The sequence below is a fragment of the Halteromyces radiatus genome (genome assembly GCF_025201355.1).
Source record: "Halteromyces radiatus strain CBS 162.75 chromosome Unknown BX664scaffold_4, whole genome shotgun sequence".
Classification (NCBI taxonomy): Eukaryota; Fungi; Mucoromycota; class Mucoromycetes; order Mucorales; family Cunninghamellaceae; genus Halteromyces; species Halteromyces radiatus.
The window spans coordinates 525,147-545,050 of NW_026251690.1; the positions used below are offsets into that span (position 1 = coordinate 525,147).

The following is a 19,904-nucleotide window of genomic DNA, read 5'->3' on the forward strand; positions in this document are numbered from 1 at the left end:
AAGAAAAATGTGAGTATATAATGACTTGGTATATTCATTTAAGTACTTACAAAACCTTCCAACAAGAGATGATCGTGCATGAGCTGGTCCCCAAAGGAAAAACATAATAAAGGAACGACCTAAATAATCAAAGAGTAATATGTATTAGTAAACTTAGTTTAAAGGTTGAAAGAAAAGAGAAGAAGAAGAAAGAAAAAAAAAAGTAAAAATTCTTCGCTCTTAAGACTTTAAATTTTACGCGTTTCAAACTCCACGTGTCACACTCTATCTAATCGTCTTCTTTTTTTTTTTTTTTGGTAGTGAGTGGTAGATGTATCAATGGTATAGATACTCATCGTTTCTTTATTATTATTATTATTGATACACTTGTCATGATGATGGCTCCACTGTTTTCATGCAGTAGGACATGTACTACACTAAATCGATCTACGTTCTAATATGCTAAGTTTGATAGGAGTAGAAATTCAAACAAGCCCCGCCAAAAAGGGACAATATTGCATAGTAGTTTAGTTTATTATTCAGGGACAATAAAAGTAGATGGATGATGATGATGATGATTGACTCTTACTATCGTAAAGATTCAAAGTGATGGCTCCATGATGATAACGCTAATCACGTAAAAAATAAAAAAAAAGTTCACATCTTGCGGTTTTTATTTGATTTAATCGCCTATTCATCCAATGCATATCTGTTACGGATTGTTGATCATGACAACGGTTTGCTTACACGTAGACGTTATGACAAAAAAAAAAAAAAAAGAGTGGTAGATGATGATTGACACGAAAACACGCTTTGATTGACACGAAAACACGCTTTGGTTGGCACGAAAGTAGTTAAAAAAAGGCGCGCTCTGATTGGCTCCTTGATTTTTTTTTGAAACTATTTAAACTCGCGGTATTTTTTTGATCTTTTTCTGCTTTTTTCCCTTTTCTTTTTTTCTTTGTCTTTCCCCCTTTTTTTTTTCTTTCTTTTGTCCCCTCATCTTCATTGCCTTTGTTTCAAGTGTTGGACTATTATCCTTCATTCTTAACACCTTCATTACAAGAACCATTGCTTAGCACAATGTAATGTAGGCATAAAGGTATCGCCCTCGTTTTTTCTTGTAATTGTAAATAACCATTGCTTAGCACAATTTACAATGTTACTTGAAAAAAATGGCTTTTTCCATAGCGTAAGTAAGGAGATCCCGCTAACTCATTAGACGGATTTGCTGAAGAAAACCTAGGTTAAAGTCATGTTGTGGAGTAGGAACTTGGACAGCACTGACTAGTGTCTCCCTGTGATCTCTGTCAACCCACTATCCTTTTTTTTTTCTTTTCTATGTATCCCCTTCGTTATCCATTTACTCCCCGTCGCAATCATCCTCCCCACTACGACTTCCTACGATTTCCTATGATTTCGTACGACTTCCTACGACTTCTTACGATTTGGTGTTTGTTATAAGTATAAAATATGATATTGATTATGATACTAACACATTATTATTGTAGCGCCAACAAGAAAGTGTGTGATGCACTTCTTATTCATCATGATGATTCCCATCCTTGTACAGATGCAAATGGCATTCCATGATTTATTTGATGGAATGGGTTTTTGTAAAGCTGATACCTTTGGAGCCGGCCAAGACACCTTCTTTGACTTGGAACATATATCTGAATGAATGTTTTTCCTATAGATCTCTTTATGATGCTGTTTATATATATTTCACTAGTTTAGTCTCTATTATCTTTTTTTTTTGTTATACTTTGAATAAAAATCATTCTATTTATATCATTATTTTCTATTGTTTCTCATCTGATCCTAGTTGTTTGTATATATATCATATATTTATTTGTTGTGAAAACAAAATTGATGCTGACTTAGGCGTCCAGCATCACATATCATCCATCATTATAGATCACACCGTTATTAATCAGCCATTCATCATTCATCATTCATCATATAATATGGATAAGTAGCACCTAAAACTAAATCTTAGCAAGAACACAAAAGATCTACCTTCTTTTCTTTCTTCTTTTTTTTTTCTTGAGAAACAAATATAAAACTTTCATTTAATTTTACCTAATGATACAAAACAAGATAATACAAAAAGGGAAAATTAATAATATATACAAAAAGGAGAATGTTTTACTACTATCGTTCGATTGTCTTTGTTTGCATCTTCTTGTTAGTTTCTTGTTTGATTCAGGTAGAAGATGAAATGCATGAATGCCGGTTGGTGATAAATAGTTAATGGATAATAATCGTTTAAAAGGGGATGATTGACAATATTGGAGATGATAAAGTGATATCACCATAGTAAATAGTGGTAATGAGTATGATTTTTTATTAAAGAAGAATATAATAATAAGAACTAAATATTTAAACTATCAATAACACTATAACAATGACCAGAAGAGTATATATCCTTTAACTTGTTTCCAGTTGAGATTATTGTCACACGTATCCGTCCAAAAAGCTTGATCCATACTTCTAGTCACACAAGTCTATTTGCATAATATCAGTATAACATAATAGAATATACGATAAAAAAACGAAAAGAGGAAAGAAAACCTTTTTAATTACTTACTTAATAATAGTATCAGTTTACTTTTGTTAATCTTGACATTGACCTTCATTAATGTCTAAATGGCAAAAAGGAGACAAAGAGAGAAAAAAAAAGAAAAAAAAAAAGGAAGCTGGACTCAGAAATAAAAGAATTCTTTTTTTTTTTTTTTTTTTCTGTTGTCGCGCACACAGATACACACACTGATTTTTTTTAAGAGTCACTCAATTCTTTATTTTTCTTTTTCTTCTTCTTTCTCTTGTTGACTTTTCATTCTTATATCATTATACAACATCAAAATACGTAATATAAAAAGAACTCATTCACTTTTATCCTTCATTAATCTTAAATGGTTAATTCATATTATACAAACTCACTTCCTTTCTTTCTTTATTTATACTTTGAGCTAATCTATTTTTTATTGTATATCTTTATGTCGATAGAATGGAATAGAACAACAACTGGATATTACAGGGCCAACAGGATGGATGTGCAACAAGTGTTATCGACTGACTAAGTAAGGACAGGCAATTAGGTTCAAATATACGTATGTTCTTTGATGAACCCTTACTGTATGATTTGGGTTGACTTGATCTCTTCTTTTTTTCTTTGTGATCTTTTTATTGGTAGTTATAATAGAATATTAGTTATACTGTAGCTGGTGTTTTTTTACGTCACATACGCATGATATCATCTTCTTAATAAAACCTTATTCATCAAATCAATGTCATCAATAGTCTTAAGGGTCTTCAACGGTCATTCTCATTATCATGCATTCATTATGATCATAAGTCAATCAAAGATACATTTTTTTTTGTAAAGTCATCATATCATCAACGTCAATATCAATGTGCTACCACATATACATCATACAACAACAAATCACCAACGAAAGTAAAGAGACAAATAGATTGAGAATCATAGTTTATTAATATATAAATCATTTGAATAAAATGACGTACACTATTTCCACTATCTTCCAGATACCACAAATAACACGGAAATATAATATACTGTAGTTACTGATTATTCTACGTGTGCCTGCGTAATGAAGTGCTCACTATTTAACTTATTATCTTTCAATCATCCGAATTACTTTTATTTTTTTTTTTGGACTTAATCAATTATATTGTTGGATATGGAAATATTGCTGACCAATGAATTTTTTCTTTTTCTCAAACAATTGATTTTCTACCTTGTGTCTGATATTTGTCGAACATTTGAACAAAAGTTCAATGTTTGACATCTTTCAAACACAATGGTTTTTTTTTATTTCTATTTATTTTTATTTTTTTTTTTATTTTATTATAAATAACCATCATATCTTAGTTTTCCTTTTTTTGAACCGTCAATTTTTATACTTTTTATTCAATAAAAAAGTTTTTTTAAACCAAAATCACATTGGCCACTCTTAAGGAATAAATCATCCTAAGTTTTATATTTATTTTTTTACCATCAAGCATTTTATTCAAGTTATTTGGTTGATCATCATCATCTGTGATCAAATCATCAAGACATCTATTTCCTTTTTGGTTTACATTTATATTTTTTTATTTTACTTTTGTTCTTTTTATATAAAAGAACTGGTACTCACTATACGAACAATCATCATCAATATCATCATCTTGATATTATCTTTTACTTTATTTACAAATCAACCATCCATCCTCTAACAAATAAATCCCTAACAATATAAAGCAATCATCCACCCTATAACAAAAAAATCTTTAACATAACACTTACCACAACACAACTGTTGACAACGAAATTTACTGTGGAGATTAAAAAAAATATATATATATTTTTTTCTTTTCTTCTCTCTTTCTTCTTTTTTCTTTCTTCTCACCATTTCACCAATTCTCACCATTTCACCAATTCTCACCAATTCACCAATTCTCACCAATTCACCAATTCTCACCATTTCTCCAGTTCTCACCATTTTGCCCGTTCTCACCAATTTTTTTTTTTTTTTTTTTTTTGGTTTGACTTAGGTTTTTTTTTTATTATAAATAGCACTTAGTTATTATGATATTTTTTTACTTTGTCAAACAGATCTTTATTTTTTTTAATAAACATAAAAAGATTCATAAATCAAACTATCTTGACCACTCTTAAGGAATCAATCATCCTAAGTTTTATTATTATTTTATTATTTTATTATCAAACTACAATCAAGTTATTATTATTTTATTGATCATCATCAATTGTGATCAAATAATCAAGTCATTTATTTCTATATTTGGAATATACATTTAAATCTACTTTATACTGTCTTGTTCTCTTTTATAAAAAGGAACTGGTGCTCACAAACAAATAATCATCATCAATATTATTATTTTAATAATAATATTCAACAATTATATAAATCGATCATCCACTGAATAACAAAAAAAAATCCCTAGCACACTTAACATAACACATACCACAACACAACCAATCGCAACTCGAGATAAAAATAGAATTTCAACATCAGTTAAAATAAAAAAATCAATTGGAGAACCTGGGCATTGATCCCAGTGCCTCTCGCATGCTAAGCGAGCGCTCTACCATTTGAGCTAGATCCCCAGATGTTTGACTAGACCGAAAAGTGCTATATGAAGCCAATCGTAAATTTCATTCTCCGATTCCTTTTTTAGCCCTTAAAACTTTTATTTATTCCTTGATTATTGAATCTTCTGGTGAATCGTTGTAATTATTAGAATTTATCATCATTATTCTTATCAATTTTTAAGTTGTGTCTGTTTTGGAAAGCATTGAAAGCAGAATCAATAAATCTTATTACAAGTATAGATGACTCCTGTTTTATGGACCTCATGCGGACTTTTTTTTTCCCTAAATGTCGCGTGGGCTTTTTTTTTTTTTTTTTTTTTTTTTTTTTTTTTTTTTTTTTTTTTTTTACTCTTTTTTCATTATTTTTTTTTCTTCCATGTAATTTGTTTATATTATATACATACTGATTCATAATGATTGATGTTCATGCTCACATTACAAGTAGAAACTTTGGAGCACAAGCATTTCAAGAAGTACTGCAGTCAGCCAAAGAATCTGGTGTACAACATATTATCAGCGTCTCAGAAACAGTTCATGATGCATCCGATGTTTTAACACTAGCGTCTCAATCGAATGGAATGATATGGCCGTCACTTGGACTCCATCCTGTGCAATATTTGGATGGTGACAATACTTCTGAACGATCTGTTACAAAGGATGATTGGGATAAATTCAAACCTATACTTGAAAAGGCGATAAAAGATAGAACAATTGTTTGCGTTGGCGAAAGTAAGTATACAGTACTTCTTGAAACAACTTGACGGGTTAGACAAGGTCATATATATATAATTTTTTTTTATTAAAGTCATTGATTTGTTTTTATTTTCTAGTTGGACTTGATTTTTCAAGACATATAATACAACAAAACCCCAACAATATGGTTAATGACGAATCAGAACTAAGACAAATGCAATGTGATATATTTCGTGAACAAGTGGAAATGGCAGTCAAAGCGAATCTACCAGTCAATGTACACTCGAGGTAAGATATACTATATATATGTTTTTGAGTAAAAATGAACTATTATTATGATTATATGTAGATCTGCTGGTCATTATGCGTTGAATGTATTGTATGAATGTGGAGCAAGGTTAGTCAATATGCACGCGTTTGATGGAAAGTACGTAAAATAAAATAAATAATAATAAAAAAAAATGAATTGATTGACTTGAGTTTTGATAGAGCAAGTTATACCAAGAAAGCAGTGGAACAAGGTTTTTACTTTTCAATACCTCCATCCATTATCCGATCACCTCAAAAGGAAATACTGGCCAAAGTGATACCAATGAAATGTTTATTACTAGAATCAGATTCACCAGCATTAGCACCTGAAAAAGGGATGAACAATGAACCAAAATATATTAAAGTGGCAGCACAAGAAATCGCTAGGATCAAGAATATTCCAGTGGAAAAAGTAGTAAGAGTGGATTCATGCAATTAGTTATTAGAATTTGTATTTTAATTTTAATTTTTTTTTTTTTTTTTAGATAGCACAAACTACTATGAATGCTATTCGACTCTTTAAGGATCATCATCAAGCATGTTTAGAATAGTTTAAACTTTTATTAGTTGTAGTGGGTTTCATCTTTATTGTGTACTTATGTTTGTGTGTGTGACTTTGTCCATTTTGAATAAAGCAACTCGGAAAGTGAAATTTGAAAAAAAAAATCGCCTCTCACTTTCTCACTCTTCTTCATTTTTTTTTCATTATTCTTTCCTTTCGTTATAATCGATCACAAATTGAAACTTCCTTGACTACCAAATACAATATGACGACCTCGAAATATGAAGAATCAGTCAAAGAACTCATTTGTTCCGATGAATCGAGACGACTCAAGGCCTTACGTTTTATTAAAAACTCTGTCATTGGCAACAAGACAAAAAAAGAACTTTATATACGACTTGGTGTAGTAGACCGGTAAGACAAAAATATAAATAAAATATTTTCATATATGATTTTTTTTTTTTAGCTTTGAAATTCGGGTAATAATTGTTTTACTCATATTGACTTTTTTTTTTAATATAGATTGGTGGAATATTTGACTTTACCTGATACCGATGCTGTATATCCTCTCAAGATTCAAGCTGTAACCATTCTTGGTAGTATTGCTTATGGTAAGATTATTATTATTATTATTATTTTACAAGGAAAAAAAAAAAAAAGGAAAATAGTATTTTTGAATAGTTTATATTACATTTGAATGCAACAATGATTAACATTATATATTTTTTTTTCTTTTGAAATAGGCAAGGATGAGAACGTTGTTTCGGTAGTGGCTTCTGGAGCAATTGGACCGTTACTGGACTCATTGGAAATACCTCAAGATATACCAATAACAGAAGCTATAAATAGGAAACGAAAATTATTAGAAGCGTCCACTAGAGCATTGAAGGCTATCTTTTCTTCTTCCAGCGCTTACAAGGATGATATCTTCAAGGTAAGAATCGTTTTACTCCATAAATGAAACTTGAAACTCAGCATGATCTATGCAATTTATAAATTTTAGGATAAGCATATCAAAAGTATTGTGACATTGTTGGATGTTACTTCTTCTTATCTCACCAAAGAATCTCGAACAAATGAATCATCTGCTGGATTATCCTTTGGAATGATTGCTGAATTCCTTGCTACTATCATTGCTAAATGTTGTGATACTCAAGAACAACAAATGCAATTAGCTTCTGCTGGCGTTATTCAAGCATTGATCAATTTACTACATTCTGGTTACATCAAGGTAACTACAGATATATATATTTATATAGAGTATTTATATTAATACATTCAATTATTTTAAAGGCACAAGAAGCTGCATTAGATGCCTTGTCTACTTTGGGTCGGGAAAACACTGAATTGGCTGAGATTATCATTCATTCAAAATGTAAGTTACATTTTTTTTTTTTTTAAAAAAAAAAAAAGAAAGGGAAAATAGCTAACATCTCAACTATACATATATGTATATATATATTCAATAGCATTAAATTCGAATCAACTCACAACTGCTACCATGATCGACTTTGTGAAAAGCAAATGCCCCAATATGCGATTGATTGCTGCTACATGGTAATAAAAGTGGATAACAATTGATCTTATTTGACCACATAATATTTATGTTCTTATTCTTTTTGTTATTTATTTATAGTCTTACAAATCTTTACCGATCCGACGTGTTCTCTGAACCTTTCACTGAAATTGTTCTTGTGGTACTTCCTACTTTGGTCAAGTTGATGAGCGAGGAAACGGGTGATGTACAAGAACGAACTCCATTGGTACTGGCGGATTTGATCAAGGATAGTGAAGATATGCAAAAGGCGGCTTTTGATGCTGATATCATACCCAAATTATCTGAACTATTAGCGAGCGTATCATGCAAAGGTTCCGATGAAGAAGAAGAATTAGGCGTACCTGGTACTGGTAGTATAGAAAAACGAAAAGAAAAAATCAAAGAGGTAAGAACTATAAATAAAAAAAAAAAAGATAGAATAGGGATAGGGTATTGAACTTTTTTCTTTTGTATTTCCCATTACTAGAATACCCTGATTGCTCTTGCATCAGCCACTTTATTGAAAGAAGAATGTCGTGCTCAGGTAAATAATACTAAAAGAAGATGATATGATGGATCAACGTATGTTACTAACATTCAAATTGCTTTCTAGGCAATTGAATGCAAAATCCTCCCTTACGTTGTTTCCGCTCTACAAAGCAACTATCTCAACGTCCGGTTAGCAGCATGTCAATGTGCAAGATCATTATCAAGAAGTGTATCCAATTTACGAACAAGCCTTGTGGATGCTGGTGTGGCTCCCCCTTTACTCAAGGTAAAAGTGATAAACAATAATAATATTCAACTTAATATTCAATTCTGTATATTATAGCTGCTATACGATGAATCCCCTGTTGTGCAGGCTGCTGCTTGTGGTGCCATCTGTAATCTAGCTCTTGACTTTTCACCGATGAAAAAGGTAAACTCATTTTGCTCATTCAAATCTACTCACTCATCCTTTTTTTTTTTTTTTTTTTTTTTTTTTTTTTTTTTTTTTTTTACTGTTTTGTAGGCTGTGATCGAAGCAGGAGGTATCGAACGATTTGTAGAATACTCACGATCAGACGATCCAAAGCTTCAACTCAATGGTATTTGGGCTATCAAAAGTCTATTGTACAAGGCGGATATGACAGCTAAGAGAGCGGTGATGGATATATTGACCTATGACTCATTAATCGAATTACTACACGAACCGAAACCCGGAGTACAGGAACAAGCAATGGAAGCGGTACGCAATTTGATATGTGGACAAGCAGAAGATGTGGAATATGTCATTGATGGTATCGGCAAAGAAGATTTATTGGACGTTTTGGAAAGTAAGCTTCAAGTGACTTCCAATATGGGTCTTGAGGATGATGAAGGTGAAGCAAGTCAAGAGGTAAGAAATCATATTATTATTATTTTTTTTTTTTTTAAAAAAAAGAAACCATCTGATCAACTTTTTTTTTTTTTTTTTTTTTTTATGTAGACACTAGAGGCTGCCTTATATATTGTTGTGAACATGTGTAGTGGTTCTGAAGAACCCAAAGTGATATTGATGAGTAGACCAAATATTATCAATAGCGTTATTCAACATTTGGTAAAAAGGAAAAAAAAAAAAAGAAAAAGAAAAAAAGGATAATCAAAGACTCACTCTTTTTTATATAGTGTCACGATAGCCCATCTGTTCGTCTTGGTGCTGTTTGGTGTATCTTAAATTGGACATGGCCTGATTCGGATGAAGCTGAAAACGGTAAACAAGGAAAAAAAAAAAGGCTATCCTTTTATATTTATGAAAATCTTATTGACAGATACTATATTTTTATTTTATATGCAGCTGTGGTGGAACGGGTACGACGACTACGAGAACTAGGTGTAGAAAGAAAGTTACAAGAAATGGAAAAGGATCCCAATTTGGATGTGCGTGATCGTGTTAGAACCGTATTAGATCAATTTAGTGTGGTTAGCCCTAATTAGTAGGATAGTATAAAGAACTCTGTTTATAATGTTTATAATGATCCAGATAGTATTCTTTTCTTATTCAAATAGAATAGTGAAGCTTTAGCTATATTAAAAAGAATTTCAAAGTATTTTGATTTTGGTATCATTCAAAAAATATAGTATACTTTATTGGATGTGAAGTGACAAGTCCTATTGACAAATAAAAAAAAAGTGTATGTGAATGTTTTCTGCGCGTGTATTTATGTGATAGCGTGTATGTGTATAGATGAGAAACATAGGGTGATGGCAAGAATGAAATAAAGTTAAACTAACCTAAACTAAAAAGACAAAAAAAAAAGAGAGAGAATTATCCACAAATACCATTGTCAGCCTTTGCATTAAGAATCAAAGCTACAATTAATCCATAAAGACCAAGCACTTCAGCGAAAATAAGAATGAGAACCATAGTGACAAATAATCGACTTTCTCTAGCATAACCACGAACACACTATAAAAGAAAAATAAAGAATGTCAGATAACAATAATATCATCATTATTTTCTTTACTTACATAATCACCCACTATACCAATGGCGTACCCTGCTGCCAAACCACCCATACCAACAGATAGACCAGCGGCAAGAGCAATAAATCCACTAATAAAAAACATGATTAGATTTTTTTTTTTTTGTTATAAGCAAATATATATATATATGTCACACTTACGAGAATAATGAATATCCAGCAGTAGGAGAGACTAGAAAGGAATGATATAAAATGATAAGTTTATAAGTTACTTTAGTTATTAAAAAGAATATATTTACGTTGACCCGATAGTAAAACAGCCACCACTAAACCATAGACAGCAATGATACCACTCATAACAACTGGAATCAATGACTAAAAAAAAATTAACAAATGGAAAAAATAAGTAATAAGTATATAAAGTAAATATCTATCTACATACCTTCATAACAAGTTCAGGACGGAAAGGACCAATACCAGCAATACCAATACCAGCTTTGAAGGTACCGTATGCAGCGCCTAGTGCTATATTATTAATAAAAATAAAAAATAAAGGAGTGATAAGCATGATGAAGTAGATATATATAATGAATAGTTGAAAAAAGGAGTTTTTGTTGTTGAAAGAGATAGAGAGACGAAGAGAAAGACTTACTACTGAACGCCATCTAATTGAAAAAAAAAGAGTATTAACTTAATTGAAAAAGACAAAAGTCATCAAACTTTTATTCCACAGTTTACTTACAGCAGAAAATACACCAGCAAATCCAAAGAAGGAAGCATATGCAGGACAATAATCAGAGACATCCATGACGAGAATTCCTTTTGGTTTGAAAGAAGACAACGGAAAGACAGGAAAAAAAAAAAAAAAAAAGAAAAATAAAATAAAAGACCTCCTTTGCGTTTCAAATACTGTTTTTACATGCCCAAACTTTGATGGAGATTTTTAAAACTCCTACTACGTCCCCTTCCCTCTTTACTGGAAAAAAAAAACAACTTTTCTTTTCCTTTACTCTTTTTTTTTTAAATGCTGTATCCTATCAGTTATTCTATTTATTGGTTAACAGGAATACCTGAATCCACGGCACGTTTACTTTTGACTGTTATTCTAGGTTATGTAGCAGCTTTTTACTATGATAAACTCTATATACATCATCCTAATGACAAGATCAATCAAAGCAAGTATCAACCTACAGCAAGTGATAGAAATACCTTTATTTTGATTACTGGTCTTTTACTCTCGGTCTCTTTCAGTGGATGGACAGTTATTCATTCTCTTGTGACAACCGCACTCAGTTATGGGATCTGTTTATTTGTGGGTGAAAGCTTACAGAACCGGGTAGCTGCTTGTGCACTCGTATGGGTCACCAATGCAATTTATCTTTTGGGTGGTTATTACTACATGGCAACAGACGAATACGATATTTCTTGGACGATGCCTCAATGTATTCTTTGCTTGCGACTTATGGGATTCGGATTTGACTATATGGATGGAGGTAACAAGGTCAACAGCAAGCCAGGAACTACCGTATCGAACAACAGCCTCCCCATGTCCTTTGATATCGATACTCCTCTTTACACTTTACCTCCATTCGAACAAGTCATGGCTTATTGTTATTTCCCTGCTGCCTTTCTTGTTGGACCTCAGTTCTCCTTTTCTTTATACCGTCGTTGGGTGGATAATCCAAACTTTTTGGGTAAGACTGTGACTGACTGGGATGAAACTTATAAAGCTCAACGTCGTTATATGGTGCGCTGTCTTCTTTTGGCTATCTTTTATCTCGGAATGCAACAATTAGTTGGCGCCAGTTATCCTTCCTCTTACTTGTTGACAAGTGAATATCAACAGTTACCCTTTTTGCGACGATGCTGGACATTCTTGGTCACTGGCAAATTTATCTACAACAAGTATCTTGGTATTTGGTTATTAACAGAAGGTGTGTATATATATTATATATATATTATATATATTATATATATATAGACATGTGATATTCATCTCTCTCTTTTTTTTTTTTTTTTTTTTTTCTATTTATATAGGTGCATGTGCTTTATTTGGTATTACTTATGATGGAGAGGATGAAGAAGGCAATGCTAAATTTGGTGGATTGGCTAATACTTTACCTTTGCAATACGAAACAGCAACAACTATTGATGACGTGATTGGATCATTCAATATTAATACCAATTTATGGACCAAGTATTATGTGTTTAAACGACTCAAATGGTTTGGAAACAAATCTCTCTCTCAAGGTGCTTCACTCTTCTTTTTAGCTGTCTGGCATGGATTCCATTTCAATTACTTTACGACATTTTCACTTGAATTCCTCTATACCCAATGTGAAAGTGTTCTTCGACGACATTTGATGCCAGTGGTAACTCCTTTGATCAGCAAGAATTCGATATATCGGTGTATTTGGAAAGGATTGGCCTGGATGACTTGTTCGATGACTTTGAATTATGCGGTAGTTGGATTTGATCTTCTACAAACAAGCAAAGCATGGACTGCATATCGAAGTGTGTATTTTATTGGTCATCTTTTGATTCCATTGATTTTGGTTAGTGATAAAATGTTACCCAAAAAACATATGGTTAGAACAAACAAGAACAAAAAAGTAGAATAGTTTTTTTTTTTTTTTTTTATATCTCATAGATGTATGGCCATTGGATTCGGTTCACCTCTTTTTACCAATTGTGAACCCAGTCGTCGTTATTTCAAAATAAAGTTTTCTTTTTTTCTTTTTCTTATGATCATCCAATTCGTTCTGTCATTTTTTTTTTTTTTGACACTATCTCTTTGTATTGATAATGAAGCCTCCCTCGGAAAAAGATATTCCTATTGAGGACGTTATTTCGATACATGACCATGAAGAATTACGACCTCCTGATGGTGGTAAACGAGCTTGGCTCATTGTGGTTGGTTCCTTTTTGGTAAGTTGACTTTTTTTCTTTTTTTAAAATGTATTGATACTTATAAATGAATCACTCTTTTTTTTTTTGTAGGGTTTATTTGCAATGTGAGTCATATATTATTTTTATTCTTATTATTAGAAACTGTATATTATGACATAGCAATATGAACTAATGTACTTCATTTGTGTAGTTTTGGTAATACTTATTCATTTGGTCTTTTTCTCAATTACTACAATAAAGCGGTGTATCCTGGCAATATGAACGTACTATCTTGGATTGGATCTATTTGTGTGGCTCTCTTTTTTATCCTAGGACCCATTAATAGACAAGTCATGAAGAAAATGGGTTACATGTATATGTTAGGTACAGGTACCATTCTTTGTACAGCCGCTTTGATTTTGGCTAGCTTTGCAACTCAGGTAATAAAATATATATGGATCAGATGAAGAAACTGAACTTTTTTTTTTTTTTTTTTTTTAAAAAAAATAAAAGGTTTGGCATGTTTTCTTGTCTCAAGGTGTACTATTTGGTTTAGGAAGTAGTTTTATCTGGTTTCCTTGTATTACTGGTAAAGTTTTTGGGTCTTTATTATAAGTGTTAGATTAAACAATTTCAATTTTTTTTTTTTTTGATTCATCAGGACCTGCTCAATGGTTTTCTGAACGTCGTGGATTGGCTATTGGATGTAAGTTATAAACGAGAGAGATCTTGGATACAAGTTTCTTATATTTATACCTTTATATAGGTGCAATGGCTGGAAGTGGTGTAGGTGGTCTAATCCTCTCCAATATTTGTCAAGCCATCATTAAGAATCCTTCTATGGGTTATCGCTGGGCTTTACGTGTAGATGGCATCATTTGTTTTTTCCTGCTTTCTCTGGCAACTCTATTAGTTCGACCTTTAGGCAAAGAAAATTACACCATCAAAACAGAACAACAACAACAAGAACAACAAAAAGGTATCATTAGTTGGTATCTTTTCAAAAATCCTCAATTCTGTGTTTTGTTTATGGTTGGTCTCATTACTACTTTTGGTTACATGGCGCCATCTAATCTATTACCTTGTAAGTAATTTATTAGTGATCATGAAGATATATTTAAAAAAAAAGTTTACTAACTAACATCTCTCTTCTTTTTTCTTTCTTTCTCTTTCCTTCTTCTTCTTTTTAGCACACGCGGATAGTATACAATTGAATCCTTGGGTAGGCGCCAATTTATCAGCTATTATGTCTGCCATCAATGCATGCGCTCGAATTGGTACAGGTTATATGGGCGACAAGTTAGGTCGATTTAATAGTTTATGTATCTGTGCATTCTTTGCTGGTTTGTCTTGTTTGTTAATCTGGATGAATGTACACAATGAAGCTACTTTATGGGCTTTTGCTGTTTTATATGGTGTCTTTTCTGGAGGTAACACTATTATTATTATTATTATTATTATCCTATCAATTCAACTCTATTTTTTTTCTCTTTTTATTACTATACGTTAGGATACGTCACTTTCTTTCCTACGGTACAACCTCAAGTAGTAGGATTGGAAAATATCAATCAGGCAGTTGGTTTGCTCTATTTGACTAATACTGTTGGTTATCTATTTGGTGTGCCTATTGCTACTGCACTCATGAACAAGTCAACACCTCCCAATTATCAATATGCAGCAGCTTGGTCTGGATCCGTCATTGTCCTTGGTTCCATTTTTGCTTTTTGGTTGCGAGTGCAACGTGGTGGATGGAAATTATTCAAAAAAGTATAGACATAGATATATTTATATTAGTTTTGTTAGACTTAAGTTTCATTGCATTTTACATCATCATTCCTATATTATCATCATCATCATTATTTTTATCCAACTGTCCCTTTGTTTTTAATTATGTAATAAACTCATCACCGTATTATTTATTTTTTTTTCCTTTTTTTTTTTTTGTACTACTGCGTTCTATACATAATAGATAGATCATTTCATTTATGCAAAACAGTGATCATCTATGCATTAAACTTCTCTTCTGACTTTCTTTTGGCCACTTTACATCTTCAGACATTACTGTCATTTTATCATGCATGACATACAAAATAGGATACATTTCAATGGATGAATCACTTTATTTCATTAAAAAAAAAAGAATAAACACATCTAATTAGATTTAATTAAACTAATCATTTATATTTCTAATCTTCATCCATAGAGTTTTCCTTTGTTCTTGCTTGATCTTCAATAGCCTTCAAAAACGCCTCCACACCTATATCAAAAAATAACAAGAGGTAAATTAGCAATCCCTCTCTCTCTCTGTTTTCTTTATTAGCTTTTCACTTGCTGACAATCATTACCATTTCCAGCAGAGGGATCTAATCCAAGTTGAGTCAATAGAGGCCCTAATTGACCACTTTGAAGTGCAGCGGTTAAACTTTGTAAAGCTTGTTGGAATTGAGGTGATCTGGCCACTTGTTGGACTTCTTCAGGTGTGCGTTCAGAATTTTCAGGTAAGAAGGGGAACAAACTACTGCATACTTGACTATCGCTCAGTAATGTTGACAAGGTTTGATTGGTCAATACGTCTCCTAACTGTATTGAAGTTGATCCTGGATAACAAAATAATAAAAAAGATATAATCAGTCATCATCCAATCAATTCCATTGTGTCATTATCATACACTCTTATCGCTATTCATTTACCTTGAGATTGTTGCATACTTTCCATCAACGATTGTAGTTGTTCAAACTGTGCTGTAGAATCATTAGAAATGGCTGGTTCAGACTCTTGTTGAGATTGTACTGGTTGTTCATTTTGAGATGAAGGTTCAGTTGTATCGCTTGTTGTCGTGGTGGCAGCAGTAGAAGTGATTGTGTCAGTAGTGGATGGTACAGTGGCATTGGTTGTGTTGTTGTCCATTTCGGTATGATCGTCATCATCGTTTGGTCCAGAGTTGGCAGTACTACTTTCAATGATGATATAAATAACTCATTGATTTCTATTTTTCTTTCCATGTTTTTTTTTTTTATTATTATTATTACCTTAGTTGACCAGCTTGTTGAAACAATTCCAAAAGATTTTCTTCCGTTAAATTTCCTTGACCAGCAGATCCCATTAATCGTTGCATCAATTCCATTTCTATACTATGATCAGAAGAGTCTATATCCATTTGACTGTCATCCATGGCAGAAGAAGGATCATTGATAAGTTGATTGACTCTTTGAATCATCTGCTCGTCCATATCATCATCCAACTTTTGCATCCAATAAAAGAGTCGTTGGCTAGAAGTCTTGAATTTTAGTAAGATAACACGACCGGTTGTACATTCAGGTACACGAACTAATTCTGCTTCATCAGGGAAAATGATTAGATCCTAATATAAAAATATCAAGTATATTTTTGTTATTCGTCAATAAAAGCATTGTTTTATCAAGATCAGATTCCAAAGATAGGAAAAAAGAAGAGAAGCACACTTACATCTTCAGGTTGACTATTGTGTTTCCTTTCTTTCCAATAGAAATGCATCAGTTGATCATCACCCTAATCGATAAGAGATACTAAAATTAGATTGTGGTCTTTTCAAGTTCCTTTCTATTTGTTACCTGATCCATGTAAATCATGCTAAGTTGTAATAAAAAAGAGTATAAAAAAAAGTAATTAGTTATTTTACGTGTACACTTGTTTAAATATATATTTCTATATTTAGTGGCTTACCCTTTTCGAAGATCAGGTTTGAGCAAGTTGCCATCACGAGTACATTTTCCAGCATTGAATTGAACTAAATGCTTTTCAGGCTGTTGGTAAAGATTCATGGCCATAGTCGAGTCTATAAGAGAAAAGAAAAGAAAAGGACAGATTTGGCTTTGTTTTTTTTAAACTTTTTTTTGTTGCTCACTTGCTGGTTTCGGGGATGGAAATTTTGCTTGTACTTATGACGAATGGACAAACTGTAGAAAATCACCACTTGCTCTCTCTTTTTTTTTTTTTTAAATCTTATTTTGTTGGAAATCATGAATGAAGAAGATCAAGCTGACGAAGTAGCTGACTTTTCAACACTACTCGGGAAAACAAAGTAAAAAAAAAAAAAAAGAAGAAATACAAATATATATTATATCATGATCTATATGAATAACCGAACTGATTCTTTTTCTTTTCCTTTAGGAAACGCGGTGAAGCTCCCAAACGTGGCTCAAAGAATTTTGCACCTGATAATACTCCTGGTCAACAAGCAATGGTTGACAAGTCAAGAGAAGTTTTATTCGAATTGGTGGGGGAAACTAAACCTCTGGCAGCTCAACATAGTATTGGCGTTCTTACTGCTACCGATAATAACCATGAACCGTGGATCACGACCATTTTACAAAAAAAAGGAACACATTATCAATATATGGGTCATTCCTTTCAAGGCAATATGGTACTCTATCTAGAAGAAGCTGCTTGGTTGATGAATCGACGTGCCCTTTGTATTTATTCCAAACCTGAATCAGCATTGAAAGCAACCACTTCGAAATCATCAGATCTTACGGGAATCAGCATCAACAACAATGACGACACAATATTGACTTTTGAAGATTTCTGTTCGTTTATGTTTGCTTCCAAAGATGGTTGGATAACTTTTGAAAAGTATCAAGTATACGCATATTTGAAACGACTGGGGTATAATGTACAACGATCAACCCTTTCCTCACAACAGCAAAACATTGTCGATCAGTCATTAGTATCGTCACCAGCAACAGCGAGGTTAACATCTTGGAAACAAAACTGCAAGTCTTTCTTTGGTATGATCTGGCATCGTTTCGTCGCTTGGATTCATACGATGAGTCGGTCGATAGGATTATTATCAACTCGTCCTTTGATACGACATTATGAATGTCGTCAGTATAGTAAGTAAACGATATTAGGAGGGAATGGGGGAGATAAATGAATGACACAAAGAAGATGATGAACCTTTATTCATTTACATTTTTCTTTTTTCAGATTCTGTTTATTCAAGATTAAAAACGATATCATCTACGCCTTGGTATCTTGGTTTGTCTCCTGAAGATCAAGATGCTTCTAAACCCTTTTATACAGTAACATGGGATGTTTATAAACCAAATCCGAAATGGAAGAAACGTGATCCAGGTATACCTGATTATCGTGTTGTTGTCGGCAAGTAAGTTATTGAATTCATCTTTCTCATCTTTTATCTTTTGATCTAAAACTTGTTTATTTATTTTCAAATAGTATGAATGATCCACTCCCTTCGCCATCTAATCTCAACTACCTATTCAGTCAACTCTATGGATTGCCATACAAACATGATGCATACCGTGCCATTCGAAATACTCAGTCACCAAGCTCACATCCCGCGTTTTTGATAGGCCTTGTAGGCAATGCAGAAGGTGTCTCCTTCTTGCGTCTCCAAGGTGATGGTATATCTGATATTGTTCTTCCTTCTGTTTGATCTGTTGACACTCCACACTCATACATATATATAGCTACCTAAACTTAGTTAGACGATACCCACACATTTATTCTATTAGAGTATTTTATGTTTGATTCATTTGAAACATATTTTATCTATCCATATAATAATAACAATAATAATAATAATAATAAAAAAAGAGAATAGGTCTTGTTAATACCAGCTCATCAACCATCATCTACCATTATTGATCCCTATCAAATATCATTGAACGTCATCGTTGTCATTAATATCATCAGTATTATTAATATCATCATCATCATTGTTGTCAAATTATCCTTTAAACTATCAAAACTATCTATCATAAACATCTACAAATAACTTTGATTTCGAAAAGCTTTAATCGAGGACTAGAGTGTTTATTGTGCATATCAAAATAAAATAAAGAGATATTAAACTATTGTACAATTCTATGAAGTATTCTATATAAAATGACTTTAGTGTTTCAAGACAGAGAGAGAAGAATGGATATGTAATATGAGGGAGGAAGCTTGTATCCATAAGGAGATATATATGAGAGTGGGGTGAAAGTAAACTACAGCTACAACTATAAATGCCTACTACTATTACTATTTGGGATCTTGTTCAGAATTGGTTTTTGAATATAAGGGTGGTTCTTCACCTATGATCAGTAAAATAAAAAAAAAAAAAAAAGAGATGAATATACAGAGAATATGATCGATATATTGTTTTCTATATACCTGGCTTTGATTTCAAACATTCTAAAAAGATATGGAAAGGAGCAGCTACATCCATTGGCCAGGTCGATAATCCTTTTAATACGTCTTCGAGGTGTTCATTACATCTATGAGATTGAGGTGCTTTGCTGGGGGTATTGCTGTGGTGATTGAATGGGAATCCTTCGTTATTTGGCATGATCTAGTAAATTGGAAGAACTGAGCGGGAAGGGAAGAAAAGGAAACCTTTTTTTTTTTTTTTTTTTTTGCCACTTTTTTCTGTAGTAGCAGTCGGTATTTCAA

The 19,904-nt window shown here is 32.3% G+C and overlaps 9 protein-coding genes and 1 non-coding gene across 10 annotated transcripts; 6 read left to right on the top strand and 4 right to left on the bottom strand.

Annotated features, from left to right (window-relative positions):
- Positions 1-5,037: 5,037 nt before the first annotated feature.
- BX664DRAFT_t82 lies at positions 5,038-5,110 on the bottom strand. Its single transcript has one exon. It is a non-coding gene; the product is annotated as a tRNA-Ala (tRNA).
- A 347-nt stretch (positions 5,111-5,457) lies between these two features.
- BX664DRAFT_331558 (putative deoxyribonuclease TATDN3) lies at positions 5,458-6,780 on the top strand. Its single transcript, XM_051545158.1, has 5 exons — positions 5,458-5,824; positions 5,926-6,076; positions 6,138-6,215; positions 6,278-6,512; positions 6,583-6,780. The coding sequence occupies exons 1-5, from the start codon at positions 5,509-5,511 to the stop codon at positions 6,646-6,648; spliced, it is 846 nt and encodes a 281-aa protein (XP_051399691.1). The 5' UTR covers positions 5,458-5,508; the 3' UTR covers positions 6,649-6,780.
- Positions 6,757-7,804, top strand: BX664DRAFT_122539 (uncharacterized protein). The gene is made up of 3 exons (XM_051539765.1): positions 6,757-7,013; positions 7,122-7,210; positions 7,343-7,804. Exons 1-3 carry the CDS (start codon positions 6,865-6,867, stop codon positions 7,558-7,560), a joined length of 456 nt encoding a protein of 151 aa, XP_051399692.1. The 5' UTR covers positions 6,757-6,864; the 3' UTR covers positions 7,561-7,804.
- Positions 7,705-9,604, top strand: BX664DRAFT_262384 (armadillo-type protein; the record flags this gene model as incomplete). The annotated part of the gene is made up of 8 exons (XM_051540718.1): positions 7,705-7,830; positions 7,893-7,929; positions 8,069-8,156; positions 8,236-8,542; positions 8,624-8,680; positions 8,750-8,911; positions 8,969-9,055; positions 9,149-9,604. 8 exons carry the CDS (start codon positions 7,705-7,707, stop codon positions 9,602-9,604), a joined length of 1,320 nt encoding a protein of 439 aa, XP_051399693.1.
- A 607-nt stretch (positions 9,605-10,211) lies between these two features.
- Positions 10,212-11,467, bottom strand: BX664DRAFT_331564 (V-ATPase proteolipid subunit C-like domain-containing protein). The gene is made up of 7 exons (XM_051545159.1): positions 11,323-11,467; positions 11,233-11,245; positions 11,023-11,105; positions 10,880-10,955; positions 10,782-10,812; positions 10,627-10,711; positions 10,212-10,564 (listed from the first exon to the last, which is right to left on the bottom strand). The coding sequence occupies exons 1-7, from the start codon at positions 11,386-11,388 to the stop codon at positions 10,424-10,426; spliced, it is 495 nt and encodes a 164-aa protein (XP_051399694.1). The 5' UTR covers positions 11,389-11,467; the 3' UTR covers positions 10,212-10,423.
- A 137-nt stretch (positions 11,468-11,604) lies between these two features.
- On the top strand, positions 11,605-13,335 carry BX664DRAFT_331565 (MBOAT, membrane-bound O-acyltransferase family-domain-containing protein; the record flags this gene model as incomplete). Its single annotated transcript, XM_051545160.1, has 2 exons — positions 11,605-12,514; positions 12,618-13,335. 2 exons carry the CDS (start codon positions 11,605-11,607, stop codon positions 13,199-13,201), a joined length of 1,494 nt encoding a protein of 497 aa, XP_051399695.1. The 3' UTR covers positions 13,202-13,335.
- Positions 13,336-13,359: 24 nt separating this feature from the next.
- On the top strand, positions 13,360-15,379 carry BX664DRAFT_296242 (major facilitator superfamily domain-containing protein). The gene is made up of 8 exons (XM_051542192.1): positions 13,360-13,508; positions 13,581-13,594; positions 13,681-13,909; positions 13,983-14,058; positions 14,131-14,175; positions 14,236-14,553; positions 14,660-14,899; positions 14,980-15,379. The coding sequence occupies exons 1-8, from the start codon at positions 13,386-13,388 to the stop codon at positions 15,240-15,242; spliced, it is 1,308 nt and encodes a 435-aa protein (XP_051399696.1). The 5' UTR covers positions 13,360-13,385; the 3' UTR covers positions 15,243-15,379.
- A 186-nt stretch (positions 15,380-15,565) lies between these two features.
- On the bottom strand, positions 15,566-17,351 carry BX664DRAFT_331567 (proteasome complex subunit Rpn13 ubiquitin receptor-domain-containing protein). The gene is made up of 7 exons (XM_051545161.1): positions 17,172-17,351; positions 17,060-17,078; positions 16,935-16,997; positions 16,499-16,830; positions 16,160-16,422; positions 15,815-16,066; positions 15,566-15,726 (listed from the first exon to the last, which is right to left on the bottom strand). The coding sequence occupies exons 1-7, from the start codon at positions 17,273-17,275 to the stop codon at positions 15,656-15,658; spliced, it is 1,104 nt and encodes a 367-aa protein (XP_051399697.1). The 5' UTR covers positions 17,276-17,351; the 3' UTR covers positions 15,566-15,655.
- Positions 17,352-17,431: 80 nt separating this feature from the next.
- BX664DRAFT_358489 (uncharacterized protein) lies at positions 17,432-19,071 on the top strand. Its single transcript, XM_051548040.1, has 4 exons — positions 17,432-17,529; positions 17,619-18,340; positions 18,435-18,612; positions 18,684-19,071. Exons 1-4 carry the CDS (start codon positions 17,468-17,470, stop codon positions 18,901-18,903), a joined length of 1,182 nt encoding a protein of 393 aa, XP_051399698.1. The 5' UTR covers positions 17,432-17,467; the 3' UTR covers positions 18,904-19,071.
- A 191-nt stretch (positions 19,072-19,262) lies between these two features.
- Positions 19,263-19,837, bottom strand: BX664DRAFT_331571 (uncharacterized protein). Its single transcript, XM_051545162.1, has 2 exons — positions 19,626-19,837; positions 19,263-19,546 (listed from the first exon to the last, which is right to left on the bottom strand). The coding sequence occupies exons 1-2, from the start codon at positions 19,798-19,800 to the stop codon at positions 19,494-19,496; spliced, it is 228 nt and encodes a 75-aa protein (XP_051399699.1). The 5' UTR covers positions 19,801-19,837; the 3' UTR covers positions 19,263-19,493.
- Between the last annotated feature and the right edge of the window lie 67 nt (positions 19,838-19,904).